Source organism: Schistocerca gregaria, chromosome 4 (assembly GCF_023897955.1).
Source record: "Schistocerca gregaria isolate iqSchGreg1 chromosome 4, iqSchGreg1.2, whole genome shotgun sequence".
In the NCBI taxonomy this organism is placed as follows: Eukaryota; Metazoa; Arthropoda; class Insecta; order Orthoptera; family Acrididae; genus Schistocerca; species Schistocerca gregaria.
Window position 1 is genome coordinate 310872064 of NC_064923.1, and position 18596 is coordinate 310890659.

Below are 18596 nucleotides of genomic sequence, written 5' to 3' on the forward strand. Positions count from 1 at the left end.
TTTCGTGGGAACCATGGTGGACATCACGGCGAGAGACGACGCCGCGACAGGAAGGGCCGCACGAACACCAAACACCAGCCGACAACCAGCGATGCGACGCGCACGGAGACCAACACGGCACTAAACTGACAGCAGGAAAACACGCTGCGCTACGGTAGAGGCGGAACTAAGAGCACGACCTAGTCGCCCGACGCGCGAAGCGAGAATCTACCGCTAGACCACCGCGGCCGGCTGAGGAACTTAACATCAGGATTGATGGTCACGAAGTCAATGAAGTTAAGGAATTCTGCTAGCTAGGCAGTAAAATAACCAATGACGGACGGAGCAAGGAGGACATCAAAAGCAGACTTGCTATGGCAAAAAAATCATTTCTGGCCAATAGAAGTCTACTAATATCAAATACCGGCCTTAATTTGAGGAAGAAATTTCTGAGGATGTACGTCTGGAGTACAGCATTGTATGGTAGTGAAACATGGACTGTGGGAAAACCGGAACAGAAGAGAATCGAAGCATTTGAGATCTGGTGCTATAGACGAATGTTGAAAATTAGGTGGACTGATAAGGTAAGGAATGAGGAGGTTCTATGCAGAATCGGAGAGGAAAGGACTATGTGAAAAAACACTGATAAGGAGAATGGACAGGATGATAGGACATCTGCTAAGACATGAGCGAATGACTTCCATGGTACTAGAGGGAGCTGTAGAGGGCAAAAACTGTAGAGGAAGACAGAGATTGGAATACGTCTAGCAAATAATTGAGGACGTAGGTTGCAAGTGCTACTCTGAGATGAAGAGGTTAGCACAGGAAAGTAATTCGTGGCGGGCCACATCAAACCAGTCATCAAAAAAAAAAAAAAAAAAAAAAAAAAAGTTTCCGGACACATGTCCACGTAACATCCTTTCTTTACTTATGTGTGAGGAATGTTTCCTGAAAGTTTGGCCGTACCTTTTTGTAACACCCTGTATGTACGGCAAATCGACGATCTGTAATTTAGCGGATTGCCCCTTTTTTCTTTCCTGGGCAATGGTGCGACTTGTACAACTTTCTAATCTCAAGGTCTCAAGGTACTGATTTTTCAACAAGCGATCGGTTGAATGCGATTGCTAAATGTGAAGCTACTGTATCAGCATGCTCTAAGAAGAAGATGACTGGTATACAATTAGGACTGGAGGCCTTCTCTTTACTAAGTGATTTAAGCGGCTTTCCAACACAGAGGAATCTATTTCTAAGTTACTCATGTTGTCAGTTGTTCTTTATTCTAATTTCGCGAAGGAATTTTGAAAACCCTGTTTAGTAACTATGCTTTAGTGGCTCTGTTATCGTAACATCACCATTGTTGTGGGCAGTGAAAGTACTGATTGCGTCTTGCCATTGGTGTACTTTACATACGACCAGAATCTCTTAGGATTTTCTTACAGATTTTGAGATATACTTTGTGGAAAGTATTAAAGGCATCTCGCTTTGAAGTTCGGGCTACACTTGGAGCTTCCGTAGAACTCCTCACACTCCATATTGTCTGTTTTGACATCTAAAGGCAGATTTATTAAGCGAATTTTTCATGCCCGGAATATTTTTGTGAAACACAGGTAAATATTCTTTATTTATTCATGGAAACAAGTTTAGAAACAAGAAAATATTAAGACTCGTGCATTTATTTGAAGACAGTAAGATGGTTCAAATGACTCTGAGCACTATGGGACTTAACATCTATGGTTATCAGTCCCCTAGAACTCAGAACTACTTAAACCTAACTAACCTAAGGACAGCACACAACACCCAGCCATCACGAGGCAGAGAAGGCAGAGAAAATCCCTGACCCCGCCGGGAATCGAACCCGGGAACCCGGGCGTGGGAAGCGAAAACGCTACCCCACGACCACGAGATGCGGGCAGACAGTAAGAACAAAGTTTCAGAGATGGGTCCTTTTTCTGTAGTTGATTGGGAAGCGCGAACGAAAACAGCCATTTAGTCTAAGACAAGGAAGATGACATAGCCGGATAAGGTTACAGATCCACTAAACGTAGACACACCAATCAGGGTCTTCTAGAAAGGAGGCTGAACGAAAGATTTAAGACCTAATTTAATGTCTCAGGAAGGAGTGGACTGGACTGTCCCACTGAGGTTCCTGCTTATGAACTACTATAGGATATATTGGAACATACACTAATAGAAGCAAAAATACCTACAGTACTGTCATCTCTCATGGATACTCTCCTCTGTAGAAAATGCAATACCTATACTCGTCGACTTAACTGTAGGTTCTATAATCAGCCGTCTTTTCAACAAGTGCGAAGTGCTGTTTCCCACTGAATCTGAAACTGAGCCAGGGAGACGTATCTCAACTATTGGAAAACCTGTAAGGACATGTAGGCACAGACTATGAGAGTCTGTAATTGTCAACAACTAGAAAGTACGGCGAATAACTTCGCCCTATAAGTAAATGGTAGCACGTAAGAAGGATCAATGGGTAAGAAGGATCACATAGCGATCACAGTGTATGCGCCTGGACACCTCATACAAGAAGTTGAAGAGGCTCTCACAGGGGCCATTCTCTCAAGGCAGTGGGGTACAGCGAGCAGCTGGTGGTGACGTACAATGGAACGAACGTTGCATGTCGTCTGTGATCCAAGGTGATACTGTAAGTACGCTATTTAGGTTTTTATATTGGTAACGCCACGTAGCGGTCTATATGAAAATCACTGGCTGTGCTGTGTGCAGTCTGTGGCTGGTTTGCATTGTTGTTCGCTATTGTAGTTGGCTGTTAACAGCGAGTAGCGTTGCGCAGTTGGAGGTGAGCCGCCAGCAGTGGTGGATGGGGGGAGAGAGATGGCGGAATTTTGAGAGCGGATGATCTGGACGTGTGTCCATCAGAGACAGTAAATTTGTAAGTCTGGATGTCATGAACTGATATATATATATTATGACTTTTGAACGCTATTAAGGTAAATACATTGTTTGTTCTCTATCAAAATCTTTCACTTGCTAACTACGCCTATCAGTAGTTAGTGACTTCAGTAGTTTGAATCTTTTACTTAGCTGGCAGTATTGGCGCTCGCTGTATTGCAGTAGTTCGAGTAATGAAGAATTTTGTGAGGTAAGCGATTCATGAAAGGCATAGGTTGTTGTTAGTCAGGGCCATTCTTTTGTAGGGATTATTAAAAATCAGAATGCGTTGCGCTAACAGTTTTGTGTGTCAGTTTAGTGAATGTCTGAGTACGTTCAGTTTTGCTCAACTGTTTGAAAGCAAATAATGTAAGAGGTTTATCAGCATAGACATTCATTAAATTTTTCTAAGGCATTTGCTGTGCTAATTTATATTTATTGCTGCTTGCTTTGCCAATTTTCATTTTTCGTCATTGCTGTTTGTGTTAATTGTTTTGTGCTGCTGCATTGACCCGTCCTTTAGTTTAGCATCCGAGCTCAGTAGATTTAAGTTAGCTTAAGAGGGGGTAGGTTATATAAGAGAATGAGTTGTCATGAATTGGAAGAAATGCATTGACAATGTATTTTTAAAAAGTGAAATAAGAGGAAACAGCTATGAAATGAAGTTTTGCAGTACCAAATGTCACAGTGAAAACAAACCCTGACCTGCCCTTTGTGTTATTCCACTATGTGTCTGTTTACCTTGTGTATTTGTGTTCTTCCTGTCTTTATATGTTTATCTGATAAGACTTATGTTATAGAATTTTTCTAATACTTAGCTAAATTCACTATGATGAGGAATACTGTTATCCTCAAACATAATATGCATTTATAATATGTTATTTACTTTGTAAAGATGTTTAGACATTATTTATTCTGTTTTCGTTTAATGCCCATATGTGAAATTTATGTTACGAAAGTTATTCTGATCTTTTATGTATTTACTTATGTCATAATTCCTATAACACTGATGTATATGTTTATTTTTATTCTTTTGTAAAGCCTGTATTACTACAAATGTTATCTGTATTGTTATGTTCTTTAATTATGTATATTGTACCTTTGTAATTGTATTCTTATGTTGTAAATTTATAATTTTATAGACACCAGTTCTTCAAATTAAGTTTCATTTCACTGAACACGTTTCTGTTGGTCATCGTATATGCACAATAAGTGAGAAGTTGGGACTGTTAGTGTTTGCACGTGTGTTAATAATTCAGAAAGCGACTGGTTAACAGCATTGCTGGTTCTAAGGACTTAAAAAAAATTTAAAAAAAAACATCGTGGTATCTTAACACTGCTACATGACTAGACTTTGGAGAACTATTAATTAGTTTACTGAATATTTTTGAAAAGTAACTGCCACGATGAACGCGGTTAAAATGCCAGTTTTCACTAATTACAGTTTAAACATGCATATAGTTTTTCAGTTGCTTACAGGTATACACAGTGGGCTGCAGTCATCACCCAGTACTCATTGATGACAGAGGCGCCGCATTCCGGTGACCCAAGCAGATAAACGTACTGAACCTGCAACAGATGAAAAGCTTTTAGCTGCTCTCTACGATTCAGCTGTCAGAATTTATTCAACTAGTTCATACCCCGTATCGACGTGCTGTACTGTACTGAACTGGATTCCGCTCAAGAGTTTCATTACCATTGCTGAATTCAAGACTAGCTCCATCTATGCATATGTCACACTTACTATGTAACTCAAGTTCGGCAGAAATATGTGGGGCGTAAATACTAAATGAACGATGTGTATGTCCAGCGAACTGCCTTAATTCCATCAACAAAAAATTTAAAAAAATAATCATACGGTAAAAATTTTGTAGTACAACACCATCTAAAATGCTTTGATGCAGAAATCAAACGAAATGAAATGCATCTGTTATTGCTCATGATTAGTGACCTGCTCACTCTGAGAAAGAAAAGCAGAATATGGTTACGAACACCTAGAAATTTGTTGCAGTTTACACTGGGCACTACTAAGGCCTTTGTATGAGTATGTACCCACGGAAAAATTAAATAGAATGTTTTTTCTTTATCATACTCTCTACTTGCTTAAGACACTGACGGAAAAGAATCGCAACACCACAAAATAATTAACGAACAGTAATGAAATTTTGGGAATACGTACTTATAGGTAACATATTTAAGTGATTAACGTTGCAAGCACCAGTTATTGTACACATGAGATAAGCAACTCCAAATGAGCAATGCTGGTACATTAATATGGCTAATGCAAGCATGCAAACGAGCGTTCATTGTGTTGTACAGGTTCCGGATGTTAGTTTCTGGGACAGAGTTCTATGGCTTTCCCACTTGATCCGTCAGTATATGCTGTTTGCGGACGACGCTGGAGTTGTCGACCGATGATGTACTATATAAGCTCGACTGGAGACAGATCTGATGATCGAGCAGACCAAGCAAATAGGTCGAGACTCTGTAGAGCATGTTGGGTTACAACAACCGTATGTGGGCGAGCTTTATGCTGCTAGAAAACACCCCCTGGATTGCTGTTCATGAATGGCAGCACAACAGTTCAGTCGCCATATTGACGCACAACTTTGCAGTCAGGATGGAAGCTATAACCACGAGAGTGCTCCTGTTGTCATACGAAATCACACACCAGAGCATAATCTAGGTGTATCTAGCACGCAGGCAGGTTGTCTGCAGGCCCTTCTTCTAACCAACTCACGGCCATCACTGGCACCGAGCCATAGCCGGCTTTCATCAAAAATACAACAGAACTCCACGCTCCTCTCCAATCAGCTTTCACTGAAGTGGTCAGTGTCAGTGGAATGCACGCTACAGGGCTTATTGCTCGGAGCGGTGGAAGTAACCGATTTGTAACAGTTCGTTATGTCACAATGGTGCCAACTGCTGCTCAGATTGCTGGTACAGATAGAGTACGAAGTGCCAGACACACACGCCGAAGACGATGGTCTCCTCTCTCGGTAGTCTTCTTCCCACCGTACATTCTCATAACCTAAAATGCCAGAAAATATGTACAGTCGCCACATTCCTGCCAAGTCTTTCCGCAATATCGCGGAAGGAACATCCAGCTTCTCGTAGCCCTATTACACGACGTCGTTCAATCTCAGTAATGTGTTGATAATGGTGTCTTTGTCACTTTAAAGGCATTCTTGACTAACATTAACTCATCACCTCAAATTCATAGGTAACTAACGCTCACGGCCGCTACGGTGTGTATTTACAGCAAAATTGATTTGTGTTTACATAGTGGCGCTACTAGCACCACTCTGATGCGAAATCTGAGTAGATATAATCTTTCGTAAATAGAAAAACACGCGCCAACTTTCGTTAATGTCGCACAACTCCTTGGTGTTGCGATTTTGTTCCGTCTCCGTAGTTACAATGGAATTCAGCGATGCTAATAAATGTGCCGTTACAAATCTTGTATTTGAGAATTTCGATATTAATTTACCACGAAAGGAAATTCGCCGTCTGCAGCGTCTGTGCCATTCACTATTCTTGACTGATGATCTCCTGGAGGTAATCCTGTAACAGTAAAACACACGACCTTATTTTCTTATTCTCTGCGCAATCAGATTATAATGATCAACAGATCCGCACATGAACAAATGACTGCATGAAGATGTTTCCAATTAAAAGCATTGGACTCTTAATTCATTTCGTGCATTTGACTTATAAGTTGAGGATATAAGGCATATGCTGCAAGGATATATCATTTCTGCGAGAGTAATTCTTATTCTTAAGGAAACAAAAATGTGTATAAGTGTAAAAAATTATAAATTTAAACAAAAAATATTCATCTGATCAATAATGTGTATAAAATATGGATAGCAGACATGTTCTTATTCCCCCTTCTTAGCGTCCGCATCATCAAGGTTATAGAATGCCATATGGTATTAGGGAGTTATCTGTAATTTAAATACTCAATAGTTTATCTCACATTATACCACCACGTATTTAAAAAAAAGTGGCTGCTTTTGCTTTTCTCACTATTTTTGAAGGTAAAATACCGTCTCAAAAGAAAATATACAACTAATTGGAGAGCATTAAACAGGTATATATATGGTACTCGTATTTTCATGCTAAGGAAGCACTGATCCATACTAAGATTCAATATTGCTCTGCTTTTACTACCCACTGGTGAATCCAATATCCACACTTGCTCATTTGGCTAATCCGAAGTGAATTAGAAATGGTATACCAAATATGCTATTACATAAATATTTGTGATGGCGCAATCAAAAAACTCCGACACAGCAAGAGGCAGAAAAAATGTTAAGTAAAAAGTAAATATCATTAACAAAGTCATTTTAATATTGCACTGCTTTCTTCATGCATTTCTGCCAGAGCTGTTTAAGTGGTTTACTACTGTCTTTCTCCCATCTGTGCATCGAATGAGTGATGCAAAAGTGAAGACTGGCGGTTCCCATCTCTTTAGGAAAGAAAATGGATAAAATCACCTCCTAGGATTCCATTATATTTCTAAAAATTTCATATCAATATCGCAGTTGTTGCACCTCGTCGGCACGTCATTTGCAGGTGGGGAAAGAAAAGGGTGAAGATTTGATTATACAGTCTAATTTAATGATCACAGATTGCTAAGAATAGTGTGAGGTCTTAGCTATAATCTAAATAAAATATGAGTACAAAGAGTTTTCGTTTTTTATATCAAATCTAAGACAGTTACCAATAACAAGCCGTGACCTGGAAGGTGTGAATATTACCAAGCATTAGTCGTGGGTATCAAATAACTTGTATTATCTATAGAATGGAGCGAGTGGGAGAAACTGGCCTGGGAGAAGATCAGATTGCATTCCAGTAACATGTAATATTGATCCTATGACTTAACTTACAAGGTAGACTGAAAAATGACAAACCTACATGTGAAACAACTGCGAATTACAAAACTCTTTTGAGAATGATGACATCATTACATTCTTTGAAGTTCGGAAGGTAGCAAGAATAAAAAGTGGTGAGCGAAAGGTTATCTACAACTTTTACAAAAATCAGACTCCAATGTTAAGAGCCGAATGACATGAAACCAGCAGTTGGGAAACGCCTGAAATAAGATACAACACTATCATCCATGTTATTCAAACTATACACAGAGAAAGCGGTTAAGGAAGCGAGGGAGAACTTTGGAAAAACAATGATAGTCAGAGAGAAGAAATGAAAGTTTTGAGGTTTGCCACTGGCATTGTAATATTGTCAGAGTGGGCATATTACTTGGTAGATCAGCTGAACGGCATGGAGAGTATCGTGAGAAGAGGTTATAAGATGACTAACAAAAATAAAACAATGGCAAAGATGGTAGTAGCATTAGGTCATGGGATGTTGAGGGAATTAGGATGGGAAATATCTATATATACGAAGGACAAGCAGTAATAAAAGAGACAACTAATGTAGAACTAACATTGTGAATTTTTAAGAAATGAGATTTTTACTACTTCTCAACATTATCCACACTAGTATTAATACTCTCCTACCAATGACGAACTAGGTTTTCTTTATCTGATGCAAAGAGGTCTTTATTTTCTTGTTTGAACCATTATCATACAAATTATTTGTCCTTTGGACATTGATTAAAATGGGTAACCTAAACTTCTCCACACGTTAAAATATGATCATAACTTTGTTTAAAGTATGTACAAGCTCTGAGTCTCTCGGGACGCACCTTTTTCTTGTTTTGCTTTATTTGAGGTTGTTACTAACTACGCTATGCCGACACTTACTGCAAATGTATTTTCTATATTTTCAACTGTAAAATGTCGGAGTTCACGAATAATGACATCAATGCGGGTTCCAAGCGAAGGGATTGACCCTTCACCTGGCCGGCCAGGACGTTGCTCGCCAGTCACTAAGGCTCGACTGTTTTTGTGTTGCCCTACCAACTTATGCAGTTTTCCGCGATTCATACAACTTTGACCATGCTGTAAAATCATTCCAGAAAATAATTTATCCGGTTTTTAACTTATCCATCTCCCGTTCTCTGCTCATTACAGTGATGCCAACCCAAAGTCATGGAAATACAAATATTCTCCTACCAACACTTCCGTTTCTACATCATTAATTTGTCCCTACAATTACTATATAGTGTGTGGTATAATTGGTGACCTGAACAACATTACATCAGTACTTATTTCATTTGCAGACTAACACGTATGATACTTGTAGCTATCAGGAGCAGCATGTTTTTAGGTTGCTCTGTATCTATAAGTATGTGTGGCAAGAGCAAGCCATTAAACCTATTTTCCCCTGGTCAGCAGGTTAAATGCTGAAGTGGGGACTGTTAGATACGAAGGAAAAACAACTAACACATTGAAGAGGGTACACATTAAGTTTTCAACTATCAAAAAATTTGTTCTTGTATTTCTAACACCCTATATAACCAACTCCCGTAGTCCCATGAGTGTTGCATGGACGCGTACATTTCTGACTCATTAAGAAGGTTCTATTATCTTGTTTTTATGTAGATGAAGTCCATCGCAGAGGGGTATTGTCAATACTTACATAAATTTAAGTATGTTTGAGGTCATTTTTGAGCATTCGAGAGAATTATAAAGCCTGATATGCTAACATTTTAAAGATTCTTTTAATGTTCACATTTACGAAGCAGTCGAGTGATGTGAAACATTCTCAGAAAATAAATGAATATGAAGACCAACAAAAGCGATTCTTTTTCAGCTAGTGAGATAATATAACTAGCAGATGACTTCAGGTAATTTGGTGGGGAAATAAATAACTATGGCAGTGAAGAGGATATAAAACGAAGGCAGGCAATAGGAAGAAAAACTTTCCTGATAAACTGTTAACGTAGAATGCAAATACACTGACAGAAAAAAATCGCAACACAAGGAACTGATCTCACGCAACCTGATTGCAAATTTGTATGTCAGTCTGTTGATTTGATACGTTATGCAGCCATTCACGAAGAGCATTGCAGGGGGTGTTCTCTAAGAGGATAATGCTCCGCCACGTATCGCTGTTGTCACCCGATATGCTCTACAGAGAATCTACATGTCGGCTTCGCCTGCTCGATCACCAGATCCGTCCGATCACCAGATCCGTCTCCAATCAAACACATATGGGACATCATCGGACTACAGCTCCAGCGTTATCCACAACTAGCATTAACCGGCGCTGTATTGAGCGACCAAGTGCAACGGGCATCGAATTCCATCCTACAAACTGACATCCGGCACCTGTACTACACAATCCATGCACTTTTGCATTCAACTTTCTGGCGGTTACATCGGCTATTAATACACCGTAGTTTCACATACGCAATGGCTTATCTCATACTTACATTAACCTGTAATCTTGCAGTGTTAACCTTTAAATATTTTACATAGACATATGTATTCCAGAAATTTACTTTACGTCAATTATTTTCCGGTATTGCCATTTTAACTTCATTTTTTCAAAATAATGTAAATATGGCGAAAGTTGAAAAGGTTACAGTCTCTGTACCGAAACAGAAACGCTAATTAAGCGTTGAAGACTGCATGAAACTCGTTTTTAGACCGATTGTAACTACAAAATACTCATAATGAAGGATTTCAATTTACTTATGACTGCGAGAAGGACTCACTAACAAGCGTAAATTCAATAAAACACGGAAAGAATCACTGTTATTATAAGGAGGTAACTTACGAATTTAACATATGAAACTTGAAGGAAGTGCTACGAGGACAGCGCTTAAAATTTTAAGAACCACAGAGGAACGTAAATGGAGAGACAGACCCTGAAAGGAAAGAGTATGTATGGCAAATGTACAAATAAAACCTAGAAAGAAACAGCGAAAGATAGAATGAAAATCTGCAGGGAATCTCTCCACACATAATCTCAGCTGGAAGACAGAACCGTTCCACATCGCTAATTTAGGCAAACATATTACCAGAACACAGGAAATACCTTTATTACCACCAGTTCTACATACCGCAAGTGGTAGCTACCAGCGACGACAAAAGGAACAGAAACAAAGGAGTCATGCTATCTGCTTCTGTGGTCGGCCGTTTCTATGAAACTAACGAATTAAAATTATACGTGCTCATTAATATATGAGCTTTATCTTATCCATACTTCTAAATAACAACCAAGAAATGACGCAAACAAGAACGTATTTTCGCTAATAAAAGCGAGTAATCATATCTTTGTTCTTCCATCAACATCAATTAATGAGGTCTGTATGGACTTCTTTCGTCACGCTAAGATTATTATCCTAGTAATAGCCTTAAGGCAATACAGACATGTTAAAAAAAGAGGTTATCATTTTCCTATATCTCTATATATGAAGCCATCTGGCTCCGAAGTTCATGAACGTCTTCAGAGATAAGGAACCAACCTCACAGAAGAGGTTCCTACATCTTTCCTTCGCGGTTACGTCCATAGATGTCTTGGAGGCCTAATGCAGATAAGAGACATCTGATTGTAGGCTTTATCACTGCAGTTTTATTTCTACATCTACGTGATTCCTCTGCTATTCACAATAAAGGGCCTGGCAAAGAGTTCAATGAACCACCTTCCTGCTGTCTCTCTACCGTTCCATTCTCGAACGGCACGCGGGAAAAACGAGCACTTAAAATTTTGTGTGCGAGTCCTGATTTCTCTTATTTTATAGTGATGATCATTTCTCCCTATGTAGGTGAGTGCCAACACAATGTTTCCGCAATCGGAGGAAAAAAAAGAACTGGTGATTGAAATTTCATGAGAAGGCACCGTCGCTACAAAAAACGCCTTTGTTTTAATGATTGCCACTCCAATTCACGCATCATATCTGTGACACTATCTCCCCTATTTCGCGATGATACAAAACAAGCTGCCCTTCTTCGTACTTTTTCGATGACATCCGTCAGTCCCACCTGATGCGGATCCCACACCGCACCGCAATACTCCAGAATAGGGCGGACAAGCGTAGTGTAAGCAATCTCTTTGGTAGACCAGTTCCACCTTCTAATTGTTCTGCCAATGAATCGCAGTATTTGATTTGCTCTACCTACAATATTATCTATGTGATCGTTCCAATTTAGGTTATTTGTAATTGTAATCCTTAAGTATTTAGTTGAATTTACAGCCCTTATCGCATAATCGAAATTTAGCTGATTTCTGTTAGTACTCATGTGAATAACTTCACACTTTTCTTTTTAAGGGTTAATTGTCACTTTTCACTCCATTCAGGTATCTTATCTAAATTATTTTGCAAGTCGTTTTGATCATCTGATGGCTTTACAAGACGGTAAATGACAGCATCATCTGCAAGCAATCTAAGACGGCTACTCAGATTGTCTCCTATGTCGTTAATATAGATCAGGAACAAAAGAGGTCCTATAACACTTCCTTGGGGTACGCCGGATATTTTTTCTGTTATACTCGATGACTTTCCGTCTATTACTACGAACTGTGACCTTTTTTGACAGGGAATCACGAATCCAGTCGCACAACTGAGGCGATACTCCGTAGTTTGGTTAGAAGACGCTTGTGAGGAACGATGTCGAAAGCCTTCTGGAAATCTAAAAATATGGAGTCAATTTGACAGCCCCTGTCGATAGCACTTATTACTTCACGAGTATAAAGAGCTAGTTGTGTTTCACAAGAACGATATTTTGTGAATGCGTGCTGACTATATGTCAATAAATCGTTTTCTTCGAGGTACTTCATAATGTTGGAATACAGTATATGTTCTAAAACCCTAATGCAAATCGACGCTAGTGATATAGGCCTGTAATTCAGCTGATTACTCCTACTTCCCTTTTTGGGTATTGGTGTGACTTGAACAATTTTCCAGTCTTTAGGTACGGACCTTTCTGTGAGCGAGTGGTTGTATGTAATTGCTAAATATGGAGTTATTTTATCAGCACACTCTGAGAGGAACCTGACTCGTATACAATCTGGACCGGAGGCCTTGCCTTTATTAAGTGATTTAAGCTGCTTTGTTACACCGAGGGTATCTACTTCTATGTTTCTCATTTTGGCAGTTGTTCTTGATTGGAATTCAGGAGTATTTGCTTCATATTCTTTGGTGAAGGTGTTTCGGAAAACCGTGTTTAATTACTCTGCTTTAGTGGCACTGTCATCAGTGACTTCCCTGTTGCTTCTTTCCACTGGTGTGCTTTATGTATGACCACAATCTCTCTGGGTTTTCTGCATTAATTTGTGACACTAATAATTAAATGTGAATTACTAAATATTACCCATATTTTAAATCAGCAAATAGAGTTACTCTGAAATATCATCGTTAAATAACCAGAATCAAAATTAGGCACACTTCGATGCACGATGTGCTCGTAAACTTTGACTTGAGTGTTATATGAAGCGATTTATACGTCCAAGCGTCTTGGTGCCCTCAGATTTAAATGTGCTTATAGGCGAATAGTGGTAGAATAATGTTTTTGACTGTAGTTTTACCGACAAACGATACTTTCAATCCAAATTACTATTCTAAAAGGCAAACGGCTCACTGTGGTCTCACCGGTAGTAATGTCAAACTGATTCCTGTGAATTCCTTTCAATCTCCGCAGAAACTTCTTCACAACACTGTTGGACTACTAGCCCACAATGCTGGAGGAACGAAATGCTTGAGGCGACAACTTCACAATTGATTCGCTATGTAATTACGAAAGATCGAGCTTGGGTATTGTACTAAGCACGCAATGCTCTTCCAACAGAGCAAGCACAGCATATATACTTTAAAGAATCCACAGTCACAGTACTGAAGAATGTCATCACTGCTGCTGTTGCTTCTTGCACAGGTAATAAACAAGACAGAAAAAAATAGCGTAATCTATTGTTAATGTGGTCTGAAGGTGACGATGCTATCAATTGCAATCTCTACAGCGCATATATCCCTTATTCTAGTGTGAGACATATAAACTGAGGCGTCAAAATTCATGGGGTAGCGATATACACATATGCAGATGGCGGTAGTATCGCATACACTAGGTATAAGGGGTAGCACGTTTTCGGAGCAGTCATTTGTACTTCAGTGATTCATACGAAAAAGTGTTCGACGTGATTATGGCCTCATGGCGGGGATTAACAAACTCTGAACACGAAATAGTAGTTGGAACTGGACGCAGGGTACATTCCATTTCAGAAATCGTTAGGGAAATCCAAAGTCCGAGATCCACAGTGTAAAAAGTGTGCCGCGAATACCAAATTTAAAGCATTAACTTTCACCACAGACAACGCAGTGGCCGACAGCCTTCACATAACTACCGAAAGCAGCGGTATTAGCGTAGAGTTGACAGTGTCAACACTGAAGCAATACTGCATTAAATAGACGCAGAACTGAAGTAGGACACACGACGAACGTATCCGTTAGGTCAGTGCGGCGAAATTTGGCGTTAATGGGCTATGGCAGCAGACGACCCAAGCGAGTGCCTTTGTTAACAGCACTATATGGCTTGCAGCGCCTCTCCTGCTGTAGTGACCATATCGGTTGGACACTAAGCGACTGGAAAGTCGTGGCCTGATCGAATGAGTCCCGTTTTCTGTTGGGAAGAGCTCACGATAGGGTTCGAGTATGGCGCAGACCGCAGGAAGCCATGGATCCAAGTTGTCAGCAAAGCACTGTACAACCTGATGACGTGTTTACATAGAATCGACTGGGTCCTATGGTATGTTCGGCTACTTGATCAGTTGCAGTCGTTCATGGACTTCTCGTTCCAAAACGACGACGGAGTTATTGGTGGATAACAATGCTCATTGTCACTGGGCCGCAGTTGTTCGGCATTGGTTTGAAGAACATTCTGCAAATAGTCGTGGATCAGGAGTACTTCTGCAGTTACGGACGGCGACAACTGCAGCATGGCTCAATATTTCTGCATGGGATCTCCACCGGCTTGTTGAGCCTATGCCACGTAGAGTTACTGCAGTACGCTGGGCAAAAGGAGATCCGACACGATTTTGGGAGACATCCCATGACTTTCGCCACCTGAGTTAATTTAAATCTAAACTGGCTCTAAAATGACACTGTGTGTAACAAAACTGCAATTAGGCTACACAAGCGTAGATATTTGTCATATCTTTATGGGGTATCATGCAAGGTGGTTGATTCAAAAGCTGAAATGAGTATCCGTTATTCACGTTTATGATCTGTTGCAGATTTTTTTTTTTTTGTGGCGTCAAATGTTGATGGCATCAGTGTTTGCACTAGTACTAAAGTAGGATTCAGTGGATGTTATGCATCCACTGTCAACTAATTGGAGCCCCCTGTCAATTGGGCCAAGTGTGTTTTCATGTTCTGAAATTTCTAAAATCTTCTACAAATTTTGGACATGCTCGTCGAATATAGATGGTGCATTTTTAAGACCGCTGTGATACGCTGTATATCTTCAAAATTTTTATATACTTTCAAATTTATTTATTTACCCTTAGTATGTATGTTGCTCCTGCATTATAATTCAGACCTAACATCTTCCTGATTCCTTTACATTCTCTCCTTTTCATCTCTTCAATGTCCATTTTCTGTTTAAAATCGGTGTTTTAGCCCTAGAAAGACATTCTGGTACGATAGCTCTACTGCAACTGTAGATTTTTTTTTTAGTCATCTGTCTTCTGAATGGTTTGATGCGGCCCGCCACGAATTCCTCTTCTCTGTCAACCTTTTGGTCTCAATGCTCAATTATTTGATGGATGCATTCCAATCTCCTGTACAATCTTTGCCCTCTGCACCCTATATTATGGAAGCCATTCCTTGACGTCTTAACAGACGTCCTATCATCTTGTCCCTTCTCCTTGTCAGCGTTTTCCACAAGTTCCTTTACGTTTCTTCACAGAACCTCCTCATTCCTTACCTTAGCAGTTCGCCTAATTTTCAACATTCGTCTGTAGCACCACATTCGAAATGTTTCGATTTTCTTCTGTGCCGGTTTCCCCACATTCTATTTGTTTTGTGCTGTTTGAGTGTCCAGCCATATAATCATTAGATCGCCTGCAAAACTGTGCAGTCTATCATAATATTGGTTCTTCCTCATTTGATTCTTTCGTCAATTTTAGCTTATGTAAATCTTGTTTCACATTTCCAAAGACGCAGTTGGAGCTAATGAAGAGAGTACATCACATTGTCTCATTCCCGTTTTAGCTTTTAAATGTTCTGAAATATCTTCCCTGAATTGCACCTTATTTTTTGTATCATTTAAAGTTTCAGCAATAATTGCAGTATTTTGATGTACAGAACCTGTTCTTGTAGAATTTGAAATCTCTTCTAAAATACGTAAAAGTACAAACTAATTCTTTATTCTAAATTTTTTGGGTTTCAAGAAAAAAATTGGTTCTGTGCAAGATGTATTTGATACAAAACCTTCTTTACACTGACAAATTTTGCGTTCATGTTGTTGCTGTGCTCGGTGCTGAAGAGAGTGTCTATGTGTCAGAATTTTGTTTATACAATAGGGAGAATAATCCTTCTATAATTCCGTCTTTCTTAATTGGTTGTACCAATGCTGTTTTCCGCTAATCCGTAATTTCTTCGGAGTACCAAATCTTTTGAATGGTCAATACGATATTTTTAATACTTCTGAGACAGCTGATTTCGGGAGTTCTATGACAATGTTCTGTTATTAAGCGTTTAATTTGCCAGCATTTCCTATTCATTGGAAGCATTTGAATCCGGAGTGATTTTAGGAGAGTTTATGGTGTGAATCCTTCTGTAAACTTGGACAGTACAAAAGCTCACTGAAATATTTGTAAAGTTTTCTGCGGGTTTCTTGGTTGTTAAGTGTCAATTGTCCATTTTACTTCTTGAAGCAACGACTTTAGGATTGGTACGAATCTAGTTTCTCTCTAACTATCCTGTTAAAAATTATAGTGTTGTTTTTATTGGGAGTCTATTCCTGTTTCACAGTTGACTGTCCCATTTTGCCACTCTCAGGAAATGACATTAATACTAGCCATTTGATTTCAGTAACATGCAAGTTCCAGCAATCACGTGTTTCTTCCTACTCAACTTCTCATCATCATGCACTAGCAAATATATTGAGCATTCTAGCCCATTCACAGACTCCATGTGCTGCCGTAACTCTTGAGTTATTGCGTTTCCTGAACAGATCTGAATTTATATTTTTTCGAAAGTAATGGAGAATCTATTTCGAAAAAGCAATTGCTAACTCTTTGAAAAACATTATTAACATTTTCTCCTGTTGCTGCTTCTCTATTCAGATTAATGATATAACTCTTGTGTTATCTGTAAAATCCCCCAATTCTGTTTTATGTGTTTTAAATCGAAGCGTGAATCTGCTAAAATTTTCAACTAATATATTTTGAAACAATTTTAAATACTTGATTCGGTTTTTACACAGCTGAATTGTAAGAAAGATTAAGCACCACTACATTTTTCTGTTTGAATCTTAGCCCAAATGTACCTCCCACTCCATAAAAAAATCTACATATTACCAAAATTATGTACCCACAAACTGTTATCCACCTTAGACTCGTAAGCTAACCTTTGACTAAATAGAACCTAATTTGAAACGAACCGTAACTGGTGTGAAGATAATTTGTCTTTACATTAAATATGCAACAGAAGTAACTAACTGACCCTATTCAAAACTATTACCTACCACACATCTTGACAACGCTAGCACATTTCTCGGAAGCACAACAGCAAGCAGCAACAGACAGTGACGAAGTTAGGTTTCTCTTTTTAAATAAAATTTCCAAACGATATTCAAACTGTTGCATATTACATTGTGCAATGTGGTAGTGATCAATGATAGACCTTCTTTAAACAGTGGTACGGGGAGAGTAACTATTTCTATGAAATGATATTCCTAGACAACGATTTTAGAATGAAGCATGTAGTCAAAAGAGTAGTAAAATTTCGCGTCGTCCCTACACATAACATTAATCTGAACAATGCTATGCTTAACAAAGTGAACAGTGATTTGAAAAGGGTACAATGTTAACAAAGTTTTTCTACAAGAACCAAACAGCTTAATCACTTGATATCTTAATGCATGACTCAGGGAAGTGGGGTGGTTTTTCTCTTAGCTCTGAGGAAGTTAACCGGCTAACGATAATCATTCCAACAAACTAGCTGTGCAGTGCTGCAGTCTAACCTCAAACTTCTCCTCTTCAAAAGTAATAACATGACTCAAACTTTATATTTCTTCGTGTTGCAATATCCACATCATGTTCATCCTTGCTGTCCTTTACAATAAATCTTACTTCATCTAACACATGCAGTCACAAGCCAACAGAGCACCACTGAATACGTCTGTCACTTTCCACACTTCAACTAAGAAGGTATAAGATGCGCAGAGGCAAAGACTGTGCCACAACAAGACCAAAGACTGTTTAACAGTAACATAACTTGCACTCTCTCTCTCTGACGTGCACATCGATAACTTACAAAACTCAAAATAACCATGCCAACCAAATGGGGCGAGGACAAAATTCTAAACATTATGGATAGAAACATACAAAACATGTTACAAGTGCAAAGAGGAAAAAAGAGTTACAAGAATACGTGTTAAGGAACTACAAACAAAAATTATTTACAAAATTCACGACTCAGTGACACTAAGCACAGTTCTCAGTTGACAACATCACACATGCACAAACAGTAAAATATGTGGTAGTATCTACTTGAAGCAGACTGCAGTTCCATTGATAACTTCAAAGCCATCTTGTAGTACCGAAGAGTACCTTATAAATGTCAATTACAGCTTGTATCG

General features: G+C 39.0%; 1 protein-coding gene across 2 annotated transcripts in view; it reads right to left on the minus strand.

Moving 5' to 3' along the window:
* LOC126267841 (trypsin-1-like) overlaps window positions 1-10955 on the minus strand; it is a 45494-nt gene extending 34539 nt beyond the window's left edge. The window contains exons 1-3 of one of the 2 annotated variants that reach the window (XM_049973146.1): window positions 10862-10955; window positions 6374-6447; window positions 4361-4452 (exon numbers count right to left, since the gene is read on the minus strand). In XM_049973146.1, coding sequence (XP_049829103.1) covers window positions 4361-4452; window positions 6374-6447; window positions 10862-10913 — 218 coding nt within the window. In that variant the 5' untranslated portion in view covers window positions 10914-10955. The remainder of the gene's footprint in view (window positions 1-4360; window positions 4453-6373; window positions 6448-10861) is intronic. The other variant, XM_049973147.1, reaches the window with a different exon arrangement.
* Between the last annotated feature and the right edge of the window lie 7641 nt (window positions 10956-18596).